General features: G+C 44.0%; 5 protein-coding genes across 5 annotated transcripts; 3 read left to right on the top strand and 2 right to left on the bottom strand. All coding sequences in view use genetic code 12, as the record gives it.

Annotated features, from left to right (window-relative positions):
* Positions 1 to 109: 109 nt before the first annotated feature.
* Positions 110 to 5,602, top strand: ECM29 (Ecm29p; the record flags this gene model as incomplete). Its single annotated transcript, XM_002614448.2, has 1 exon — positions 110 to 5,602. One exon carries the CDS (start codon positions 110 to 112, stop codon positions 5,600 to 5,602), a length of 5,493 nt encoding a protein of 1,830 aa, XP_002614494.2.
* Positions 5,603 to 5,656: 54 nt separating this feature from the next.
* On the bottom strand, positions 5,657 to 6,802 carry UBI4 (ubiquitin; the record flags this gene model as incomplete). Its single annotated transcript, XM_002614449.2, has 1 exon — positions 5,657 to 6,802. One exon carries the CDS (start codon positions 6,800 to 6,802, stop codon positions 5,657 to 5,659), a length of 1,146 nt encoding a protein of 381 aa, XP_002614495.1.
* A 969-nt stretch (positions 6,803 to 7,771) lies between these two features.
* Positions 7,772 to 8,522, bottom strand: FOB63_003982 (uncharacterized protein; the record flags this gene model as incomplete). Its single annotated transcript, XM_066102370.1, has 2 exons — positions 7,772 to 8,418; positions 8,471 to 8,522. 2 exons carry the CDS (start codon positions 8,520 to 8,522, stop codon positions 7,772 to 7,774), a joined length of 699 nt encoding a protein of 232 aa, XP_065958312.1.
* A 1,669-nt stretch (positions 8,523 to 10,191) lies between these two features.
* Positions 10,192 to 11,793, top strand: FOB63_003981 (uncharacterized protein; the record flags this gene model as incomplete). Its single annotated transcript, XM_002614451.2, has 1 exon — positions 10,192 to 11,793. The coding sequence occupies one exon, from the start codon at positions 10,192 to 10,194 to the stop codon at positions 11,791 to 11,793; it is 1,602 nt and encodes a 533-aa protein (XP_002614497.2).
* Positions 11,794 to 12,784: 991 nt separating this feature from the next.
* Positions 12,785 to 14,314, top strand: FOB63_003980 (uncharacterized protein; the record flags this gene model as incomplete). Its single annotated transcript, XM_002614452.2, has 1 exon — positions 12,785 to 14,314. The coding sequence occupies one exon, from the start codon at positions 12,785 to 12,787 to the stop codon at positions 14,312 to 14,314; it is 1,530 nt and encodes a 509-aa protein (XP_002614498.2).
* Positions 14,315 to 15,226: the final 912 nt, after the last annotated feature.

Genomic DNA, 15,226 nt, shown 5'->3' with positions numbered 1-15,226 from the left:
ATGTCTTTATCTTCGCCAGTATCGCGCACATACTAAAACGCCACTACATTTGCCGTCTGACCCAATTGTACAGAGAAAGCTGAATACTTTTGGAAAGAAGTACTAAAAGATGTCAGCTAAAGAATTGGATTTGGTGAGCAAAGTCGATCTCCGTTTGGCCTTGGCGGAATCAGACCAACAATTGGAACAGAATCTCCAGCAGTTGTTGGCTCCATTACTATTGAAATTATCCAGTCCTCATGCGGATGTACGGCAAGCAGTGTTCAAAACGATCCAAAACATATTTCCTCGGGTCACAGCCGCTAGACAACTTCAATTGCCTGTTCAAGCATTGCTTAACCAAGTGCAGCATCCCAATGTTCCTCTGGGTGCCGATCTGTACCAGGTGCGCCTTTACTCATTGTTGTTCTTGTCCAAAGGTGTCGAAAGACTAGGAAGGGAAGAGAAAGCGTTGTTGGTGCCCAAAGTTATTAGAAATATCAGCAGGTATCCCCGTCCTGTTTCGGCTAGAGTGTTTGCAATCTTGATGAAGTTGTTGAGCGATTGGTCTGCCCCAGATGTCCAAGAACACGAAAACACTCGCCAAGTGTATGGCTTCAACGACTCTCCTGACGATGAAGTTTTCCTTACGTCTCAGTTTGCAAAGTTCTTGATGCTTCAACCGAATGCAACCAGCACAACCGTTGCTAGTCCGGGTTTAAGCGTGGAGGACAATGCGTATTTTACTAAAGATGCGGGCATCTCATATCACACAAGACAGGATGTGGACAAGGCCAAAATGAAAATCCTTGATTTTTTGAAAGTTGGCTTCAGCGAAAAATACTTGGCGCTTCCTCTACTTATAGCATCTGCAGACTCATCATCATCGATAAGCGACAGAGTGGACACTTGGTTCAAGAAGTTATCCATCGATGTTGAAGACCCTAAATTTGTCAAGCAATTGATTGCACTTTTTGTGGGTGATGACAAGACCCCTCCAGCCAAACCAACGTTGCAAGAGAAAATTCTAGTTGTCTTGTCGAAGAGCGAACTTGCTCTTTCCGAATCGAACGTCCGAAACATAGCCAATATTGGGTTGCTGTCGGATTATGCAAAGCTTAGACAAGTCACCGTCGCTTTCATCAGAAGAGTCACCAAGTTGGGGAAAGTACCTTTGGATTTCAATATTGCTACTTCGGCACAGTTGAAGGAAAGCATCATTGCAGATGGTTGGCCGCAAATAGATACCACTAAAGTTACGAATTATCGTACTGCCATTGGTCTGAGACAACTCCAGTATGAAGCTTTGGGTGATATTTTGCGCAATACCCCAGGCATCTGGCAAAACAATTTGGAATTCCTTCGCTTCTTGTTTCTGTCTTTAGAAGAGGAGACTCTGGAGTTGAGGCCCGTTATTCAAGATGCGCTTTCCAGCTTGATTATCCATCTCCCAGAATTGGCTTCAGATTGCAAGGGTGAACTCAAAGATATCTTGAGAGGCTATTTGGTAAACTCAAACAACTCCCCTAACTTAGCCTCTTGCAAGTACATTGCCATCAAGTATGTCAACTACACTTTCCTGTTTGAGGATGCAAATGCTCGGTTTTTGTGTATCATAGGCAAATCAAAACATAACAATTCAGATACGGTGGAAGAGGCTAATAAGGGATTACACCCTTATTATTTCAATCTTATGAGATCGACCAACAATATTCAAAATGAGTCTTCCCGGGACTTACTAGGTCTCACTACGTCGGTTGAATTCCCTACCTTTGAGGATATGGTTATCACAGTTAAAGAGCAATTCGAATCGTTCCCATACGATTCTTTTGCTCGCGAGCAACTCAGTGAGGCAATCAGGTTTATTCTCAACTTACTAGTCATGCAGTCTGTTAAAGGTAAACAAACAGTGGTCGTGCCTGATGAGGACTGGATTGCAAGGATAGATAAGGCCCTTGAAGTTGATAAGAATGTCCGCCAACTCGTAACAGAGCAAATCCAATTATTGGCGCAGAAAGATGTACCAATGACAGAAGGTGAAAATATCAATTGCCCGTTTCATACATTCTTAGAAATCACATTTGATGGATTTCTTCGTCTGACATCTTCTGGTAATGCGTTCCCATCAAACCCTACGTATTTGTCTGTTTTCAAGCTACTCGTGTCAATGTCCCCCACTTCAATCATCGCAGATCTCACTTCCCAAGTTGACAAAATGTTTGCACTTATCAAAGAAGGTGCAATGAGTAGGGCCGAGATGAAAGATTTATGCGAGGTTTTCGGAATTGTTGCCTCGAATACATCAGTGGAAGACGACTACTTAAAGACGATATTGCTGGGTCTTACTCTAGAAGGCAAGAGCCAACAATTGAAAGAGGCCCGAGTCTTGGCCACCTCATTCTTAACTTCTCGTTTGCTACTTAGAGGAAGAACCGAGGTCTTACAGCAAGAACTGGTGAAAACTTTTATTCAGAGCTTGGCCGACGGTATAAAGGAATCCAAAAATTTTACCACATGCCTTCATGCTGTATCACAATTGGCTATATTTGGGGTTCTCGGTCCAAAATTTGTGGCTTACGAGACTATTGCACAGGATGTCGGAAAGATTCTCGAAGTTGTTCAGAGTAAAGCCAAAACATGTCATGAGCTTTCTGTGACAACGTTGGCCAAATTAGCTCTCTCTCTTCCCTCGACTTATGATCTGGAAATTTCCGAGGCTTCTGATATCGAGAAACTCATCTATGACACCCACATTTCCAAGCAAATCGATTTCACGTTCTCAAGTGGCGAAGCCTTAGCTATTCTTGCCGGAGGATGGGAAGCGACCGTCTTGCAACAAAACCTTGATGTTCAAGGTGCAGCAGTGGAATGGTTACCGAAGGAAACTAATAGACTTCCATGTATTCTTGAGCACGTACTTGAAAGCTGTGCACAGACAAAACCAGCGCTTCGAAAAGCAGGCTGTATCTGGCTTCTTTCTCTTGTTCAGTACTTGGGCCATATGCCTCTCATCAAGGAAAAGGGTAAAGAAATTCACGTTGCATTCATGAAATTTTTGGTCGATCGGGACGAGTTAATACAAGAATCGGCATCTCGAGGATTGAATATCATTTATGAGCTCGGAGACCACGAACTAAAGGAAGAGTTGGTCAAAAGCTTGTTGAGAAGCTTCACCGATGCAAAAGAATCCAACTCTTTGAAAGCTGGCACAGTGGATCTTGAGACTCAATTGTTTGACAAAGACGTTTTGAAAACTGACGACGGGTCTGTATCAACTTACAAAGACGTTTTAAGTTTAGCTGCAGATGTTGGAGATCCTAGTTTGGTTTACAAGTTTATGTCCCTAGCTCGGTCCAATGCTCTATGGTCGTCCAGAAAAGGAATGGCCTTCGGCTTGGGATCGATTTTATCCAAGACAAGTTTGGGCGAAATGTTTTCCAAAAATGACAAGTTGAGCGCGAGACTTATCCCACGTTTATACAGATATCGTTTTGATCCGAATGTTTCTGTCTCGAAATCCATGAATGATATCTGGAACATCTTAATCAAAGACCCTTCGAAAACTCTACGTGAGAATTTCGACCTTATCCTCCAAGAAGTGTTGAAAAGCATGGGAAGTAAAGAGTGGCGTGTTAGACAAGCAGGTGTTTCAGCATTGAACGATCTTTTGCAAACACAATCTTTAAAGCAACTTGACTTTCATTTGGAACAGATTTGGAAAATGACTTTCAGGGCTATGGATGATATTAAAGAGAGTGTTCGGAAAGAAGGTGCAAGCTTGGCCAAGGCTCTTGCAAGAGCTTTGATGAGAGCTGCTGATGAGAAAAATGGTACAATGAGCGCCGAAAAGGCTGCAGCAATAATGAACGATTTGATTCCCTTTCTTTTGGGCAGTGATGGTCTTTTAAGTGACGCTGAGGACGTTCGAGACTTTGCTTTGGAAACACTCTTGAATCTCTGCAAACTGGGCGGTAAAACCGTGATAAAACATGTCCCAAATCTTCTTGCAACGTTCATCGAGCTCATGTCCACTCTTGAGCCAGAAATTCTCAATTATCTCGTTTTGAATGCTGATAAGTTTAATCTTAATAGCGGGGAAGTTGATGCGAGAAGACTTCAGAGTTTGGGCCATTCGCCTATCATGGATGCTATCGAGCAAATCTTGCGATTAGTGGATGATCAGCTCATGCCTATTGTAATTCAGAAACTCCAAAGAAGTATAAAGAAGTCTGTCGGGTTACCATCAAAGGTATGTGGAGCCAAAGTTATAGTGAGTCTCGTCACCAAAAACTATGCAGAGGTAAAGCCTTATGGAGATAAATTATTGGCAATGTGCATTGGCCAACTCAATGATCGCAATCAAACAGTGTCTTCCTCATATGCTACAGCAGCTGGATATTGTTGCAAAGTTGGCTCGATTACAGAAATTGTGAATTACGGAACACACCTCAAAACGATGTACTTTGAAAGCGAGGACGATGATCAAAGAATTCTCGTTGGAATGGCTTCAGAAGCGGTCAGCAGATATTGTGGCTCCGACGTGTTTGAGTCAGTGGCTGGAGCTTTTTTGCCTTTGGCATTTATTGGAAGACATGACCCTCTTGAGCTGGTTAAAAGCTTTTTCGACAGAGAGTGGATTGAAAGTTCGAGTGGAAATAATGCCATCAAAGTATACTTCGAGGAAATCACTACATTGTGCAAGATATATGGCCAATCGCCAAACTATAATATCCGAAAAATCATTGCCAAAGCACTTGCAGATATGGCAACAACTATAGAGATTGACTCCGACGCACAAACTACGGAACTATTGGCGCTTCTCCTAGAATTGTCAAAGGGAAAGTCCTGGGATGGAAAAGATTTAGTTCTCAAGGCTTTGGTGGGTTTTTCCACCAAGAAAACTCTATTTTTGAACGGTCATGAGGACATATTGGAGCAAGTGACAAAAACAGTGCAAACAGAGGCTAGGAGAAGAAACAAGGCATATCAGATGAAAGCTGTTCTTTCTTTGGGACAGTATGTGCACAGTTATCCTTCCGAGGTTGAAGCTGTCGATACATACATTGATGTTATGCAAACGGTTTTAACCAGGGACTATTTTGAAGAGGCGGATGTTTTACTGATGAGCGATTTGGAAAACGGAAAGACAGATGCACAGAAAGAGGCCAAGATCGAAGAATTGTACCTATCTTACATCGGCAATATCTTTGAATCGCTTTCGCCGTCTCACTTGAACGCAGATATTCTCAAACTTGCTCATGGCAAAATGAAAAATCTCAGAGAAAGTGATGATGTTTCTTTGACTTGGAGAACCTGTGCTTCTTTCAATGAACACATGGGCATTCTATTAAAATCGATACTTGATGATCAAACTGAGCTTACCACTTCCCAATTGGATTTGATCCTGGAGATGTTTACAGAGTTGACCAACTTCGGAGAACAATATCGCTTAGAAAAAAATTTGGTTCTCTTTGCTCGGAATTCCAAAATGTTCATCGAACTCTTATCAAGACATGGGGTGTCCTATAAGACGCAGTTTGTGCTCGAATTCATTGACAACTTGAAAAAAGAGAATACATCGACGGTCGCACTCTATGAGTTGGGATTGGCTACAGATAATTAATCGCCCATTCTATGAAATGAATTCAATATACACTATAAAATAAGCTCCAAACTTTTAGTTTCCACCTCTCAATCTCAACACCAAGTGCAAAGTGGATTCCTTCTGAATGTTGTAGTCGGACAAAGTTCTGCCATCTTCCAATTGCTTACCAGCGAAGATCAATCTTTGCTGGTCAGGTGGAATTCCCTCCTTGTCTTGGATCTTGGACTTAACATTGTCGATAGTGTCGGACGATTCAACTTCTAAAGTGATGGTCTTACCGGTCAAAGTCTTAACGAAGATTTGCATACCACCTCTCAATCTCAACACCAAGTGCAAAGTAGATTCCTTTTGGATGTTGTAGTCAGACAAGGTTCTACCGTCTTCCAATTGCTTACCAGCGAAGATCAATCTTTGCTGGTCAGGTGGGATTCCCTCCTTGTCTTGGATCTTGGACTTAACATTGTCAATTGTGTCGGATGATTCAACTTCTAAAGTGATGGTCTTACCGGTCAAAGTCTTAACGAAGATTTGCATACCACCTCTCAATCTCAACACCAAGTGTAAAGTGGATTCCTTTTGGATGTTGTAGTCAGACAAAGTTCTGCCGTCTTCCAATTGCTTACCAGCGAAGATCAATCTTTGCTGGTCAGGTGGAATTCCCTCCTTGTCTTGAATTTTAGATTTGACGTTGTCAATGGTGTCCGAAGACTCAACTTCTAAAGTGATGGTCTTACCGGTCAAAGTCTTAACGAAGATTTGCATACCACCTCTCAATCTCAAAACCAAGTGTAAAGTGGATTCCTTTTGAATGTTGTAGTCAGACAAGGTTCTACCGTCTTCCAATTGCTTACCAGCGAAGATCAATCTTTGCTGGTCAGGTGGAATTCCCTCCTTGTCTTGAATTTTAGATTTGACGTTGTCAATGGTGTCCGAAGACTCAACCTCTAAAGTGATGGTCTTACCGGTCAATGTCTTAACGAAAATTTGCATACCACCTCTCAATCTCAACACCAAGTGCAAAGTGGACTCCTTTTGGATGTTGTAGTCAGACAAGGTTCTGCCATCCTCCAATTGCTTACCAGCAAAAATCAATCTTTGCTGGTCAGGAGGAATTCCCTCCTTATCTTGGATCTTGGACTTAACGTTGTCGATAGTGTCGGAAGATTCAACTTCCAATGTGATGGTCTTGCCGGTCAAGGTTTTAACAAAGATTTGCATTATGTAGTAAGCGAGGTGGAAAAATACTAGTGGCGGAAATGAAATTCAGTGTTTGCCCCCTTATATATATAAATAGGGGCGGCTATGGGGTGCGGCTAAGCTCACGTGCATGTCACACATTCTAGAAAAAAAGAAATTCAAGTTACCGTTTAAGAAATAGACTGCGGCGCTAAGCGTGGCAAAAGAGAAACAAAAGAAATACAAAAAGCCTTCACACTCGTAAACATGCTGAGACATATTCTTTTGAGGGAATTAACCAGTGATGAGGAAATTCTTTGGTTGTTGACAAATCAGCGTCAATTCCCGCATATGAATGGAAACGAGGGTATTCTATTACTTGATTTTTTCCAAAGTGTTCTATTTTGGGAGGTGCGCAAGTACTTTTAGCAAGAAAGTGTTTCAACCGGATAGACTCGCACTGCATTTAGTCGAGATAGGAGTTATGTATTTGGCATATTTGGCATATTTGGCACATTTGGCATATTTGGCTATTTGTCAACGAGTCAAAGATGGCACTAAATTCGATCACATAATACCACAAGGCCTTATCGGGTTATTCTCCCTTTTAGCCAATGCGCATTCGATAGATAAGGCCAGAAAAAGCTGATGAGTAGGCTAAATGATGAAGCATACACGAACTTCAATAAAGGAAATCGAATAGAGATCAAAATAGATCAAAGATCAAAACAAACAATAGAGATTAAAGAACAAAATAAATAAGAGATTAAAGATCAAAGACCAGAAAGGTCAAGAACCAAATGTTGTACAGTAAGGACAGTCAAGAATGGCACCGAAGTATTCGCATCCTATAAATGCGACTTACAGACCATTGCTAACATGAGTCGGAGCTAGACTTCCCAATTAGATCATATTAATTTACTCACCTAACCTATTAACCTAAACCATTAAATCGAGCCGACGGGGTAATTATTAAGCGGCTCGCCCAAATTGATGAAACAACTCAAACCGTCACACGTGCTTCACAAACGGATTGTTACTGGAGAGCCGGAGCGTGCTCTCCTCCATCATCGAAAGAATACTTGGCATTTCGTGGGGACTGTGCGTTCGGGTGACAATGGCAGCCACACGAGGGACTGGAGAAGAGTCCGGGAGCCCGACAATTCCTGGGCGGATTTCCCGGCGGATTTCATCGACAGATTTCCTGCTGGTGGCCAACTCCGTTTTGCTTTCACAGTAGCGCACCACAAGAGACACCTTCAGATAAATAGCATTGGCGTACTGCGGCAAGAATGCAAGCCGTCCCAACGGCTGGATGATTTGGCTGTAATTCCTGCGGAGCCAAGTCACAAAGTCGCTCGAGCCATACTGACACAAGTGGACAATGACTGTCAAGCACTTCAACACCACAAGCTCGTTTTTCGACTCCAGACTGAGCGGCTGGTTGTGGAAAGACAGCGCCCTCTTTGGCGGCACAGGGTGGCGCCGGACGGATTTGGTCGAGTACAGGCGTCTCGGGTTATTTGCAGCCGCTAGAATCTTGACGAGTTTTTTTTGCAACACCTCCTCAATCACAGAAAGCGCCTTTGTGTCGAAGGAAAGGTTGGCCAAGTCCTGGAGATCCTTGTTATACGGGCCCAAGGGCTCATCGCTAATGGCTAATTTTGATTAATATGCAAACGCTAGAAAGGCCATTGCACTGATACATACCATTACGGATCTCCGTTTCCGCCGACTTGTGAAACAGAAAGAACCGCACCATTGCTACAATAGAATATTAAAGGCGGCAATCGGCTAAAGCCAAAGGGTTTATATAGGTTCGGCTTGGCCGGGCTAGGCCATACAGTGCATGCAGGAAGACCCTTGGGTGCGAATTGTCGGCACGGAATCGGGCGCTTAACCGTGCGAATCAACCGAAAGGAGCAATAATTAGGAACGGCTAAAAGGGGAAGAAATAAATGCACGGGGCGTGTCTTGGTTTGCTGATTTGATTGGATGGCCGAATGATCACTTGAGTCTTGACCGATTGGCTGTTAAGAAATGCCAGAATGATTGAAGGGCCGAATGTTTCACTTGTATCCTTCAAAGGAGCGACAAGACTGTATGGACATGACCATTGTTCCATGCCAAGTTATGGGTCGATAATGCATCTTCAAGCGGGGAGACGTATCAGGCGATAAGAGACATTGAATGGCAAGAGCAATGATAACTTAATTCACGGAGATTGCATGTTTGTGTGTGGTAGATAAACAGGGAACAAGAAGATACACACGAGAATAGGACAAGATGGGACAGAAGTAGATGAGAATTAAGAGAGAAATGAAGAAATGAAGAAATGAAGAGGGAAATGAAGACATGAAGAGGGAAATGAAGAGGCATAAGGATAGATAGAAGATAGGAGAGGGTAGATAGAAGCAGAAGACAGAAGTCAAGAGACAAACGAAGACGAAGAAGACCAAGACAGAATGCAGACACATGCAAGTACAGAATCGAAAACTAATGACACAAGCACAAAAAGAGCTGACGATAGGTATCACTGGAAGATTCGCACGGCCTTCGTTAAATAGGTCAGCTCCCAGTTAAGTATATCTGGAGCTACAAACAGGTTATTGAGCAAAGAACACTCTCTTGTCTATCTGTATTTTCTGTATCTTCTGTATCTTCTGTATTTTCTGTATTCCTTCTGTAATCTATCTGTATTTTCTGTATTCATCTGTATTCCATCTGTATTTTCTATATTCTACCTGTATCATATATTTTCTGTATTCTATATTTTCTGCATTCTTACCTCTACATCTCTATCATCTCATCTCTAGTTACTTTATCTCTCGTTGTCTAGTTTGTCGTTCGATGCCTCGTATTTTTCTCGGCTCCATTGGGACGGTCCTGCGCACAGAGACGGCCCACCGACGGAAGACGGAGTTTAGAACTTGCAATTACAAGAAAATTTTGAACATGAAAAGGCCGCAACAGACGGATTTGGCCCAATCCCAGCGATTCGTGCCCCTTTCCTTCGCCAGAATCTGGCTCGGAAAAGCCAGAGCCGAGTCGCCGCGGAAAAGCCGCGCGAAAGCGTGCTCACAAGCGCTTTAACTCTTTTCGTCTTAGGCTCGAAAGACTGTTCGTGAGCATGCACAAAAAAGCCTTTTAAAATTGGCGCGGGCAGAAAAAAAAAAGCCACTGATCTCCAGTCTTCTTCAGCTTCCACCATCGGAGCAGCGACTCTCGTTGCCAACAAAACAACAAAGCAAAGAAACAAGCAAAGACTAGCCAAGAAGCAAGCCAGCGAACAAACTTAAGAAAAAAAAAAGATACGTCCAACTGACTCGTTAACGTCCGTCGCATTCCTTTTCCCCATTTCTTCATCCATTTCTCCTTCTTTTCTCAGCAGTTTCGCCATGTATTGAAACCTTGCACCCCAAGCGGTAATCATGTCTTCAGATCTAAGCGAGCCTTCCAATAGCAGCCGAAAGTCGTCTGCTGGCCTGTCCGGGACCGTGAAGCAGACGGCTGTTTTCCACTACAACTCTGAGATTTTTGCCCAGTGCCAAAGCTACCTCAGCCAGAAAAATTACCACGGCTTGGCGCTTATAGCCCGCCAAAAGGGCTTGCCGCCTTTCCTCCGCTTCAAAATCTGGCCCATTTTGCTCCGTTCCCACCCGTTTGTCGTAAACCCATTCCTCCAGCCCGACGCTGTGGAAAAGGAGAGACCTCCTTCGGACGGCGAGTCCGAAGACCCCGACGCCCAGCTCCAGCGCCGTATCCGCAAGGACTTACGGCGCTACTTGCATAGAATCACCTACAGTTCCGCCGAAGAGCCCCTTTCGCAGACCGAACTGCAAATGTTTGACATTTTGGAAAAAGCCGTCCACAAATTCGTGCTCAAGTGGGGCCGCATCATCAAGTACGACCCAGCGCTCACATGGATGGCTCTTGGCGTGGCTGAATGGTTTCCTCCGATTCCCAATACCCATTGGGTTCTTTTAGGCCGTGATGTCACTTCTAGCACCCACACTTGCATCGGCTCGGTTTTCGAAGGTTACGAGTCTTTCATTGACTCCGCACCTGGATTAAGCGAGTTTTTGCAATCCATGGTACAAGAGGAAGCCGGCATGCGCTTCCACGAGGTTTACGAGCGCTTGGCTTTGGTGCTTTTACATTCCCCCGAGCTGGCAAACAAACGTGACAAGCCAGGAAACTCGGTGAAAATCAACAAATCGACTCTCCCCGTCAGCGGAGGAACTATAGAACAGCGCGTGTCCTTTTTCATCTACGTGTTCCAGAAGTTGCTCCCAGAGCTTTCCCTGTACTTCCAAGAGGAACAGATTCTCAACAAATTCGGGCTGAACGATGACGAATGGCTCATATGGTGGCTCAAGTACTGTGGCTCTAAAGTATGGTCCCGCGTTGACCGTGGCCGCATTTGGGATCTCATGTTGGGCTGGCGCATGCAGAGCAAGAAATCCGAAGCTGATCGCAACTATTACGCCGATAAACTCAACATATCTTCCGAGTTGTTAGACAAGCTTGGTCCAGACAGCTTTTGGTCTGTGGACTATGTTGAAGAGGAGCGCCTTATCAAAGAAGACTCATTCAAGGACTTGATCAACGACTTGCACATTGACTCGTGCTCTAACCAAAGTTCCAGCTCTTCGGGAGATTCTCTGCCTGTTTTATCATCTTCTCTGCGGGCTACATCTACGGGTTATGAACGGGATCAGCAGATTCCTTTTGCCCGCATCGATCCGCACATTGAACTTCTCTTTGTGTCGCTTGCACTTTTGAAGGCTAAAGAAAACACATTGGTGGAGCTCGACCAGCACGAGATCCGCACCTTCTTGTCGCATCTCCCTGCCAAATCTTTCAGCTTGAGTGACAAGTACAAACAGTACCAGGAGCAGAAAGATAAAGAAAAGGGCACTACACCCATGGCTTACGGGGTCTTTACACATGATTATATGGACCGCATCATTTCTGAAGCAGGCGAGCTCTGGCGAAAATGGCTCTGGCTTGAAATGAGCGGCGAGAGCTAAATAGTAATGAATGAACACGAATAGTTGCTTATGCAATGTGAAGGTAATGATGTGAATTCTGTATCTGGAGTGTGGGTAACATGTGTTTACTTTCTAACCTTTGGCACTAAATCAACACTTTATTATAGGTTTTGGAACTAATTATCGATCCGGTTAGGATATTGAGGCTCATATGAGAAGACTAAAACTAAACCAAGTATGCAAAATACCCTTCACCGTCAATTGCCAAATTGTATACCAAGAACACCACTGTTGAAAAAAGAGCCTTTGGAATACTGGTGATTCCCCTAAAGTAGGCGAAAATATATCCAACAAGCATAATGGCCCAATACTCAATGAGTCTAGATTTTAAACCTGGTTCCATCCACTCTCTAAGTTGAAAAGACCACATAACTCATTAGCAAGAGCAGTTCAGTCATGAAAACACCGCCTCAAAAGTATCTAGAGCCCTACGTTATAAAAGGCATGTCATATGATCTATAATGTTGAATCATTTATTTCAGGTTGGCTTGATTGGTTTTTGTATCGTCCACCGGTATTAGTGTACTAGTTTATTATATTCTTGCAAAGATGGCCTTTTAACGACGACATACTTTTGGTAGGACATGCCAGCCTTCATCATGAAGCTTGGTATCCTGTCTGGTGTATTCACCTTCTGTTATGTCGCATCTCCTATCTTATCTCATCTGCGTCACGTATTTACATTTCCTGCTCGCGGCCCGACAAATTAGGTATACACTTTTACACTTCACTTCTACATTTACCACTCCATAGTTCCAAATCTCTTCATTTCCACATATTTCCACACATTTCCACACGTTTTTGCATTTACTTACTTTACACACATTATTTCAAAGTCGACCTCATAGTAACCGACTCGCAATCTCATCTCAGCAAAGGATAATCCGAACGGACTTGTTCGCGAAGTATATCGTACAGGCCCGTGGAACATTCGCCTTCACATTTAATTACTCAACACCACTTCTGCTTCATGCCTCATCTTTTAAATCCTCGGTACCGAGGCCACAATCTTATTGCATATAACTTTGCTGGTTTTGCTGCTGTGGCCTTTGTCGTTTTCCTACTGGCGTCTCAGCCTTTCTATCTTACCGATGTGCTTGGTCTCTCTTCGGAGAAGGTGGGTTCTGCAATCGGAACCTTGGGTGTTGTGGATGAGTTGACTGTGGTAATATGTGCGCCACTTATAGGCGCATTGAACGACCGCATCAACGCCTGGGCTTTCAAAAGACCCGGGTTCCCATCAGGCCCACGTTTGCTCCAATTAACCAGCTTCAGCATCTTGGCGTTGGCACTTATGGGCTACGGGAAGGGCGCATGGAGGATTTTCCCCGACCTTTGGTTCTGGCGTATTGTTTTTGCCATGGGTGTGACCGGAACCATGAGTATCATGACGGTGATGCTACACGAGGCCAATAACTCGGACTTTGACTGGCGCCGCGTGATTTTCTGGCGCCCGTCGAGCGAGCGGCCGCCCTTTTTGTCGCCCTTACTTGGGCCCGTCGACGGCGCAGGACACGCACACACCGCCCTGCGTTCTGCGGCTTCGCGCGAAAAAAACGGGCGCCTTTCCGCGTTGCTCGGCGTGTCGACCGGTCTCGGCGCCGTGTTTTCGGTTTCTGTTTTCCTCACCTTGCCCGTGCGCTTGAGCGGCCATTTCGACCTCTCGCGTGAATACAGCTTGCGTTTGTCCTATCTTCTCCTTGGAGGCGTGGCGTTTGTTGTTGGGATTGTGGTTTATTTTGCCGCATACGATTCAGTCAAGCAAAAGAGAGAAAGCAGCCGCTCGCACGAAGAACCAAGCCAGTTGGGCTACTTTGCCTTGTTGAGAAAAGGTGTCCAGGCATCACGCAACGACCATCAAATCCAGTTGGCCTATGCGGGAGCGTTTGTTGCCCGTTCAACTACTGTGGCCACTTCGGTATTCATTCCCTTGGTGGTTTACAAGTACTACTCTGCCATTGGTGCTTGTGGTGATCATCCAAACGTGGCCGAAATCCCGAACCAGAGCGACTGCTACGATGGATACATTTTCCTGGCCATTTTGACTGGAGTTGCCCAAGTTGTGGCGTTGGTTTCCTCTCCGCTTTGGGGCATCGTGGCAGATATCCGTCGTTTGGGGAGCCGTGTCACCTTGGCAGCAGCTTCCATTTTCGGCAGTGTTGGTTGTTTCTGCTTGTGTATTTTCGGAAGCACTTCTGAAATCTACGACCCTCGCCGTGTTAGTTGTTTCGTTTGGGTGAGTCTCATTGGCTTGTCGCAGATCGGCACCATCATCTCAAGCATGTCTCTTTTGAGCCAGGTGGGCCAGCGTGACTCTATGCGCAACCATCAGGTCATAGGAAGCATCAGTGGCATTTATAGTCTCTGTGGAGGTGTGGGGATTTTGCTTATCACCAAGATTGGCGGCACTTGGAGTGACACATGGGTCTTTGGCCCATTTCTTCTTCTTGGTATCTTCAATGTGCTCTTGACACTTTTTGCTGTCTTTGGAGGCCGCTGATAGATTATGGCCTACTTGCTTTGTGATTTTGATTTTGGTTTTGATTTTGATGTTGTTTGATTTTGATTTTGATGTTGTTTGATTTTCATGTTGTTTGATTTTCATGTTGATGTTGTTGTTTGACTTTGTTTGTGATGGTCTGGTTGTCGGTTGCTTATGTTTGGTTCAAAAGGTTATAGCTTAATACAATGATATATTTTCTTCGCATGTTCTAATTGTCAAACTAAAACTAGTTGACTTTTTTAAGATTGAACAATGATCCGACCTATACTCTACAGTACTAGAGTTAACATGACCTAAGAGCCGCCTTAGACCGATCTTACGTATTTATAACTTTGGCATTCGCATCTATCAAAGCCGGCTTCCTAATAACACAATGATATCGTATGCACTAGTGTACATACTCATTCTAGAACAGACTTCAAGCCATAGAGAACCCGAGCCACATTGTAGTAAACATGCCATTATAGATGTTTCAAAGCTTCACGTTGGTTGCACAAATACAAAATCTGTCGTTTTCAAGTATACGTCGTTCAGGATGGAGTTTCATTTTTCCCGGAGGGCTGTTTTATCCATGTCCGAACACTCACATGCTTTAAATATCGTAGAGGAATTTGCTGAGTCAACGGTTTCTTTGCTTGAAAAGCGTGTTTCATCTATGTAGATTAACGCATTGGGTTAAATTTTTTGCTGAAACGTTCGACTCTTTCCTGACAGAATAATTCGCTACAATAATGAAAACAGCTTGAAAAAACATTTTTGTGGCATTTCTTTCTTGTGTGGCCCTTTATGTTCTTCCGTTGGTTCCCCAGTTTCTATCGCGTGAAAAACCAACAAAGAAAAATAAAAAGAAAAACATCGGAAAAAGCAACTTGCACCCTTTTTTCCTGGCCACAGCTACTTGTCAAGTGT

Source organism: Clavispora lusitaniae, assembly GCF_014636115.1.
Source record: "Clavispora lusitaniae strain FDAARGOS_655 chromosome Unknown tig00000185_pilon, whole genome shotgun sequence".
Lineage (NCBI taxonomy): Eukaryota > Fungi > Ascomycota > Pichiomycetes > Serinales > Metschnikowiaceae > Clavispora > Clavispora lusitaniae.
This window is presented reverse-complemented; position numbering and strand designations above follow the sequence as displayed.